General features: G+C 42.9%; 1 protein-coding gene across 1 annotated transcript in view; it reads right to left on the bottom strand.

The window, feature by feature from the left end:
* Positions 1 to 959: 959 nt before the first annotated feature.
* Positions 960 to 8886, bottom strand: part of mmrn2a (multimerin 2a) — a 44001-nt gene continuing 36074 nt past the window's right edge. Inside the window, exons 4-9 of the mRNA XM_017433663.3 lie at positions 6987 to 7357; positions 6701 to 6889; positions 5921 to 6379; positions 4613 to 4928; positions 2488 to 2976; positions 960 to 2385 (exon numbers count right to left, since the gene is read on the bottom strand). Of these exons, the coding sequence (XP_017289152.1) occupies positions 1985 to 2385; positions 2488 to 2976; positions 4613 to 4928; positions 5921 to 6379; positions 6701 to 6889; positions 6987 to 7357 (2225 nt within the window). The 3' untranslated portion in view covers positions 960 to 1984. The remainder of the gene's footprint in view (positions 2386 to 2487; positions 2977 to 4612; positions 4929 to 5920; positions 6380 to 6700; positions 6890 to 6986; positions 7358 to 8886) is intronic.

Here is an 8886-nt window from a genome sequence, read left to right as displayed (position 1 = left end):
TGGACGAAGCCATGATAGAACTTCCAACCTCCCAACTGGCAGACGAACCCTCTTAGTGCAGCCACAGCCAGACTTGTCTTCCCAAATCCTCAGACTCCTCTGCAGTGGAGATGGTTACTGGATTAAGGAGCTCTTCAAAATGTTCCTTCCACTGCTTGACAGTATCTTCAGTCCAGGTCAGCAGTTCCCCATCCAAACCAAGCTCAGAACCACGCTTTCCTTTTCCAAGTTCTTGAATGGCTTGCCAGAACTTACTTGAGACCAAACAGAAGTCCTTCTCCATGACCTCTCTGAATTCCTCCCATGCCTGAATCTTTGCTTTCACGACCACAGTAGTCCCAGTCCTTCTAATTGTCTCATACCTGTGATCTGCTTTAGGAGTCCTCAGGGACAGACAAGCCCTAAAGGCCTACGTAGAACAAGATGGCAGCGTGCACACAGACAGCTGTTCAGTTCTCTCCCTCTTGGTGCTTTGTTTGGATGTCTGTGTGTGAGTTGTTACTCATCCTGACAACATTCAGAGTTTCTCCATTTCCACAACATTCCACTTGGATACTGGTAGACCCCCCTGAGTCTTCATGGATTACTATCCCGATGGGAAGGTGGCATAAATGGTGCAGGGAGAGGAGGAAACAGCCAGGCTGCAGAGCCGGCGTGCTGGTGAGGCAATGGGGAGGCCACCGAACAAACCAACGCATCTTCCTCTGCAACTCCAGATCTCTCACTAACAAAATGGATGAACTGAAACTACAGGTTGCAACAAGCAACGTCATGAAGGACAGCTGTATTCTGCTCTCCACAGAAACCTGGCTTCACTCTTCCATTCCAGACACAGCCACCGAGTTAACAGGCTTTACGCTGTCAGAACAGGACAAGGACCTCTGCTAATAGAAGAGGAGGGGGTTATTTGTTTCTATGAACAGCAGGTGATGTTCCAACATTAAGTTTCAGGCTGACAGTTTTCACACAATGTTGAATTCTTTATTTAAATATTAACTGCTCTGTGATTCTTAAATTTTGCATAAATATATTTGTGTTTTACAAACATTAAGCAATCAACAGCTTTTCATTTAAATAAAACATCTTTTAGATTAATATTCTTCTGTGAGCTGCTGATCTGATCGAGCCTCAAACTGAAGCTGATCTGGATTTAGTCTAACAAACTTTCACACAATTCAACAAATTAGAGCTTAAAAACAACCTGAAAGGCAGAAGAAAGTTACAGTTTTAAAGTTGAGGAGAGAAATTTGATCAGAAAACAGTTAATGTTTTGAGCTTGTCAGGATGTCCAAATTCAGTTTTATTAACATTTCAAACTATCATCCTGCAGCGCCGCCTGCCGGTAATTCATATCTATATGAATTTGAAGATGAAATGTGAATTTCACAAATTTATTACAGTTTGTTTGAAACACGCACAAAAAAATTGTTTAATACTTTTTTAAATGTGGCAACAACATGTTTAAATATATCTGTTTTAATTTGCATTCACCTGAAGTCACAAATCAGGTTTCTGATTTGACACATTCAACAGAAACATTAAGCTTCTCATCTCTTAAAGACAGCAGAACTGCAGCAGGTGAAATTATCTGTGGTTAGAAACTAACAAAATGCTGCGTTTTATATCGTGTAGGAGAAAAAACAGGATGATGATGGAGATTCCAATATTTATCTGTGCTGCTTTTAGCTTTTTTACTTAGTGTTTTAATTAAGAAAAGCTAAACTCAGCAGGAAAATTTATGATTTAAACTTTAAATACACCTCAGAGCAGAAGTGTGATCAAGTTTTGGTTTTTGCTGTCAATTTCATAAACAGAGATGAAAAGGATCCATGCTGCTGTCAGCATCAAGTCCAAACGCCTAGTTTTGTGATGGTCTGAGTTTGGATCAATGTTTTTTCATTCTATCAGATCTTCAACTGTTCTTTAAGGTGCATGTATCTCATAAGGCTCCGCCCTCCTGTCAGCTGATTGGTCCATGGCGCCCTCAGGTGGTCCGATGCAGCAGCAGCCCAGAGAACATGTTGTCCTCTGACTCTGCCCACTCTCCCCTCCTCACCTCCAGTCTCACCTCCTCCCCCTCACTCAGCAGTAGGGTGCTCATGCTGCTCACAAGCCCTGCCTCCTTCACTTCTTGTCTCTGCAGAGACACAGAAGCTCCGCCCCCATCTTCACCCCACCTCAGGACCACGTGGGCAGGGCCTGGCCTCAGGTCTAAGGTGAGGATGAACAGGTAGATTCCGTCCACAGGAGCAGTAAAGATGCCGGTGTCGGAGTAGAACTGACCCTGGTTCAGTTGGAACAAGATGCCACCATTGGAGACTCTCAGTGGAGACCCACCCACAAACAGCAGAGAGCCATCTGATTGGTCGGACAGTTCCAACACACCTGAAAGGACAAAGGTGTGAAACAGAAGTTTTTCTTCTGTAGTTTTTAGTCTGTGAGATTGAATCAAGCTTTCTGACAAACATGAGACCCTTTTGGACTCACCTGGCTCCCCCCTCTTTCTACGGCTCTTCCCTCCTCCTCTTCCTCTGTTCTTCTTGTCCCTCCTCCTCATCAGCTTCCACAGCTTGTCAAGGTCTACTGTCCTGTGGGTTGCCACCATCAGCTCTGCGTTACTGAACACGTTCTTGATGACTCCCAGGTGTTGCTCCAGCCCTGTCTTCGGCCATTTGACCTCCTTCATATGTTGAATTTTCACACCTGTGATGGGCACCTCCCTGTCAGAAGGGGTACTGTTGCAAGAGCAAGGCTTCTCCTCCAGCTGGACTAGCTTCTGCTGCAGCTCCTCCACCTTCTTCTCCAGGTTCCACAGGTCGCTGCCATCTCCAGCATGCTGCATCATTTCAGGATAGAAAAGCATCTGCTGGTTGTGCCCAAATGGACCTCCTCGGCTGCTCCTCTTTGGGCCACCGGGCGGCCGGTCTGAGAGGAGGGAGGAGGGCTGGTCAGCAGATGGCACTTCCTCTCTGTCCCCTAAGAAGAGAAGGTGTCAGAAATGAGTCACTGTTGATGAGTCTGAACTTCAGTTTGGATCCATCAACAACGCTCCGGTGTGATCATGTTTCCACAGAAACTGGTAGATGCCGAGGTAACTTGTTTCTGCTGTAAGCAGCTGACAGTAAAAATGCATATTGGTGTTTTTTTTTTACTCTTACAAAAACTCTAATCTCAAAGATTTCCCAGCAGATCATGTGAACTCTAACCTTAAATACAAAACTGATGGCAGTGTAGAGGTTTACAAAATCAAAAATGTTAACCAAAATGTGACAATGTTGAGATGTTCATACTGAGAATTTTTTTAAATAAAATTCAGAGGTAAGCTATTAAATATACATACTGAATCCAGTCTGAAGAAATTGAGTTTAATATGGACCCGTGTTGTGTTGAGTTGTGATCCCTCACAGGTTGAATTAGAATTAACATCTATTTTTACATGTTTATTTTAAAAACGAATATTCTGATTTTCCAATGAGAGTAACTCAGTTGGCTGGGTGCCCACATCTTATCTCAGCTCTAGAACCAGCATAGCTTAGATGTTTTGTTTGAGGCAGATATTTAACCTTTCATTTCATTTGTGAATATTGCTCTAGATCCTGAACTTGTGGCACCAGGTCTGTAATCTCGTTGTCCTTTTTTTTTTTTTGCTATAAATTTAGGTTCCTGAACCTCCTCCATCAGTTCAATCGGTTTTGCTTGCTGTTTCGTCACTTTGTTTATCTTTTCCGAGATGAAGTTAAGAGATTTTTTCATCTTTATCTCATCCTTATTTTTAGGCATACTGTACTTTTTTTTTGGTGCTCATTTCAAGCTTTTCTACCATGACACCACGCCCGTCTGTGTTGAGGGGTTAATGCTGGGGCCTGCTGATGAAGCTAATTTGTTAGCATGACAGCTTCAGCTCTAACAGGTAGATCAACCTGGTGGCTGACGGTGGAGCCTGGTCTTGGTCAGGTGACGAAGCCTGGTGCTGGGCCTCGTGGCAAGTGATAAGGCTAGAGGTGGCCTAGAGGGTGGATGTGGAAACGGAGCTGGGTCTGGGCTTGACTAGATGGCTAGCTGCTCCTCAGCTCTGCTGCTGCAGATCTTCAATCTGTGCTAGGCACAGTTTCATGCACTTTATTTTGGATTCTACATCAAGCTTACTACACTAAAGCCAAACTTGCAAAAATATTTGACACAGTGTCCCCTCTGTGTGAACGATGGCAGCAGGCTTCAGCAAATTACTCACACGTTTTAGAGCTGTCTTTCCATCAAGAGGTTCAGATCTATTTTTTTTAATGCTATCTAATGTAATTGGGTAGAGGGGATACAAATATCCTGTTTGCAGTTCTGAGATCTGATGTCCTCTTTGTTGCTCACTGACCTATGTGTGTGTGTGTGTGTGTGTGGGGGGGGGGGTGCATCTGCATACAAGGCAGGTAATTGACATCCGATCACAAAAAAGTTTTGAGATACACATTTTACCACTACATGTGGTAAGGAGGTGTCAGAGCTGACCACATGCAGTCAGATCATTCAAAATGGTTTAAAAACAGCCAATGTGAACAGGGCCTGTGTTTCTCCTGTTACTGAAGAAAACCTGGACAGTCTGATCACCAGGATAACCCACCTGTTCTGTCGGGATGCCTCAGCTGGTCCTGCAGCTCCCTGATCTGCTCCTTCAGGACTGGGAGCGAGTGGGCCTCCTGGTCCTGGGGTGTCCATTCCAGGAACTCCAGCACTTCCTCCCCCAGCAGGAGCTGCAGCACCTCGCTGTGCCGAATCGCGTCCTCCAGCAGGGAGCGGAAGGAGGCAGAGAGGAGCTTCATCTGCGCCTCCTGCTTTGTTTCTGTCTCCTGCAGAGCTGAGATGGAGCTGCTCAGCTGGGTCACGCCGAGGTCTAGAGTCCTGGTTCTGCTCTGATCTGAGACCAGAGTTTCCTTTACCTGCAGCAGGGCAAAGCTACAGCCTTAATTTAAATATTTACAACCTAAAATCTGATGGTTCAAGAAGAAGTTTTAAAGTTTTAACCAAACAATGAATAAATGTTGCAGCTGCACTGCCTGACTGTTAGTCTAAGTTTTACAAATGAAAAAAACTTCTTAAAATTCTGACTTTATGTGATGAAGGAGATGAAAATGGTTATAGAATAAAATGATTTTCTGACATTTGTCCTCATTACTTTATGTTCTACTGGTCTATCAGAATGAAAAGTTAAAATTTCTGTTTTAATTTGTGTTTTAACTTCATTATCACAGTCAATTTATCACATTCAAATGAATATTTTGAATGGTGTTACCAAAGGAAATGTAACTTAAAAAAAATAAGTTAAAGGAAACAAAAAAATTAATTTTATTTTGTTTGTTTCTAACTTTTTTATTTTATTCTAAAGTAAGAAATGTTTTTGATAAATGCAACTTATATAAAAAGGCCCTGAAAAAGGAAAAAAAAAGTGTCCAGGTGAAACACCAGGAATAATTTAAAATTGCCAAAAAGCAATCATCCTGAAATTAGAATTTTATCACTTTACATTAGTTTGTTACACATTAGGTTTTATATTTTGAGTGTACAAAGAAAAAGATTAATTCACTAAAAATTGTGATCAAACTCCAGCTGAAGTGTAAAACATCTGTCTGAATTAACATTAAAATTAACTATTTCATAGGAAAAATCAAATAAATATTTAAAAAGTTGAAACAAATGGATTTGGAGTCATTTGATTTAAACTTTGTTTTTGTTTTGTTTTTCATTACTTTGTCTTGATATTTTTTTCTATTGTTCCTTAGACAAAACTTGACATATTTTCGATCTAACTTTAAGTTTCAGGCTGAAAGTGGCTGCACTAACAGGCTGAAGATCTAAAAACAAGAAAACATTTAATAATAACATCTACTAATCGATAATCAGAGGCAGCTGATGCTGGTTTTTGTTGTCCTACCTGTTGGAGGTCGTGTTGCAGCTCCTCCACCGCTGGTTCCCAGTCATTGGCTCCGTCCCACTCTGCCCCACCTCCTTCATTGTTTTTATCCAGTTTCAGTCTGTTCTCATTGGCCAGCTTGGTCACGTTGGCCACGCCCATCTCGAGGTGAGCGACTGCAGCCTTCAGATCCCTGCATGCTGAGGATATGTTCTGCTTGTAGAGGCCATTAAACAGGTAGTCCACGTCCTCATCCATCTCCTGCAACCGCTGCTCGTGCTGCGTCACGTTCCCCGCCAGCTCCTCCACCTGCCGCTGCACCGATACCTTGGCGTGCTCCACCTCCAGACCTGTCTCCATGAACAGAACTTGGCTTGTCCGGGCCGTTTGGTTGATCTGCTTTTCCAGATTGTTCAGGTGCAACGTCAGCTGCTCAATGTCGCCAGATGCCATTTCCACATCCTCCGTCAGGCTGCTCACCTGCACAGAAACAAGTTTTTATTTTTTCCTGACCCAAAAAAACTCTCAGAGTGGACTACAGGAGTTCTGATTTGTATAACCTTTCTGTCCTTCAGAATATGAAGAGTTAAAAATCCAAGCATCTCCTTTGTAGCTATAGACGTTTCACCTCTCATCGGAGGAGCTTCCTCAGTGAGGTTGCAAGCAATGCAATATAAAAAAGAGCTCAGCTTTGAATTGAGAAAGCTCCTCAGATGAGAGGCAAAACATCTTCAGCTACTGAAAAGAAGTCCAGTTGCTTTGATTTCAAACTCTGAGGTGATGAGTTCTGATTGGTCAAACCTTCACTGTGTTGTTGACCACCATGTTGTCCAGACGTGTGACGGCCTCCCAGAGCGCCGTCATGTCTGATAGAGGGTCGGGATGAAGCAGGGAGGTAGGAGGCAGCTGATCCTCTGATTTCCGGTAAGGGATCTGATCCTGGTCCAGTTTCAGCCCAGTTAACGTTGTGTTCATATCCTGCAGACTGACCTGGGATCAAAGTTTTATTGTTAGTAGAATATTTTGAACTGACTGTTTAATTTAAAATGGATAAAGTTAGGGATAGTAGCTGCAGCAGATATCTGACCTGCAGCAGGTTCTGATGATGTTTCAGCTTCAGGTTGACGTCCATCTTGAAGCTGCTCAGGTTATGGCGCAGCAGGGCATGCTGGGAGTGCAGCATGTCCTCCATGTTCTTGAATTGATCCTCTATTTGTCTCCGGACCTCCCTGATCTCCTGAGACACTTCGTCCAGTTTGTCCTCCTCTGACCCCTCCCTCTGCTCCCCCCTCAGTTGGTCGCTCTTCAGCTCGGCCACGTCCTGGGCCAGAACCCCCACCTGCCGGCTCAGGTGCGCCAGAGAGCGGTTAAAGCCCTCCAGGACCGGCTGCAGCTGAGACATGATCAGAATCATCGTGGGGAGGATGTCTGTACTTGGGGAGGCCACATGATTCACAGCTGATGAAACAAAATTAAACACAATAATTTACAGGTTGTATTTTTGTATTTAGTGGAATTTAAATAATAATAAAAAAAGATAGTCCTACATTGATAGGCTTTTGCTTTAGCTGAGGCAAACTGTCAGCATCTTTAAAGTTTTCAGAGAAGGACCAGAGTGGACCCAAAATTAATTATAATCATAAAGCTAAATAACTTTATTTAAAATATTTTCCTAAAACAAACAAAAAAATAACTTATATGTTTCTGTGTTTTGTGTCCGAGTGCTGTTCATTGGAGTAGTTTTTGCTCAAGAACTTTGGGGCCATATTTCTTTCAACCAGGGTACTGTTGACAGAATCCTCAGACCATAAAAAGTAAGACCATAAAGTCTGGATAGATAGTTTGATCAACCAATCAGATTTGGAGTTGGAGCCAGTGGACATATTGTATTTTTTTTTTTTTTGGACTTTCTCCATTTGGGTTAAATTGCCAATTACTGATTGATGTTTCAGGTGCATCTAGCACTGATCCACCACCCTCAGTTGCAATAAAAATGGCTGGATATGGCTGGATGGATCTATTTGAGAACTGGCAATTCATTTTTTGTCCTCTACAGTGGAATTATAAATTAGCTGATATCCTTCTTTCTATACAAGTTGCTCTGTTACAGTCTGCTGTCCCTCAGAGAGGACAACTGTAGATTTAAAATGACATCACATGTGAAAGGTTTTATGCTGTCTTTTCAAAATGACTGCTGTATCAACAAGTGTATTTTACAGAAAACATAATGCTGAGCATCATATTCATATAATTTAAAATTTTTATTTTAGTTGTTGTTGTTTAAGTATATATCTTAGCAACATTTGAGTGTGTTTACAGAGTCAATTTATAAACGTACTTTGTAGTGGACATCAAGTTTTTACACTTCTATGTCCCAGTCTTTTAGTAGACAGATCTATGACAGAGTCTGAGAGGATTCCTAACAAAATCACTGAGGGAGACTCAAGACTGTTAGGATCTGGGCCTTTTCAGTTATTTTTTTAGGTCTTTTGGGTTTTATGAATATGTTCTGCTCCCTGTGTTTTTGTTGTGATGTTTCTTGTTTTGTTTAGCTCCCTGTGCCTCTTTGTGTTGTCTGCTGCCCTCTCCCTCAGTCAGTACTTTTCGTTGTCAGCCTGCCTCACCCATTTCCATCCTGTTCCTGGTTTACAGTTAGTCACCTGTGTCCAATTTGTCATCAGCCCCAGTGCAGCGCCTACTTCACTGTAGATGCTGCACCAATCCGCCTGTCGATCTCCCTCCATTTTTCCCTCATTCGTGAACAAGACCCCGAGATACTTAAACTCCTCCACTTGGGGCAGGACATCCTCCCCGACCCGGAGAAGGCACTCTACCCTTTTCCGGCTCAAGACCATGGCCTCGGATTTGAAGGCACTGATCCTCATCCCGGTCGTTTCACACTCTGCTGCGAACCGCTCCAGTGAGAGCTGTAGATCACGGTCTGATGAAGCCAACAGGACCACATCATCTGCAAAAAGCAGAGATGT

The sequence above is a fragment of the Kryptolebias marmoratus genome, linkage group LG22, assembly GCF_001649575.2.
Source record: "Kryptolebias marmoratus isolate JLee-2015 linkage group LG22, ASM164957v2, whole genome shotgun sequence".
Taxonomy (NCBI): Eukaryota; Metazoa; Chordata; class Actinopteri; order Cyprinodontiformes; family Rivulidae; genus Kryptolebias; species Kryptolebias marmoratus.
This window is presented reverse-complemented; position numbering and strand designations above follow the sequence as displayed.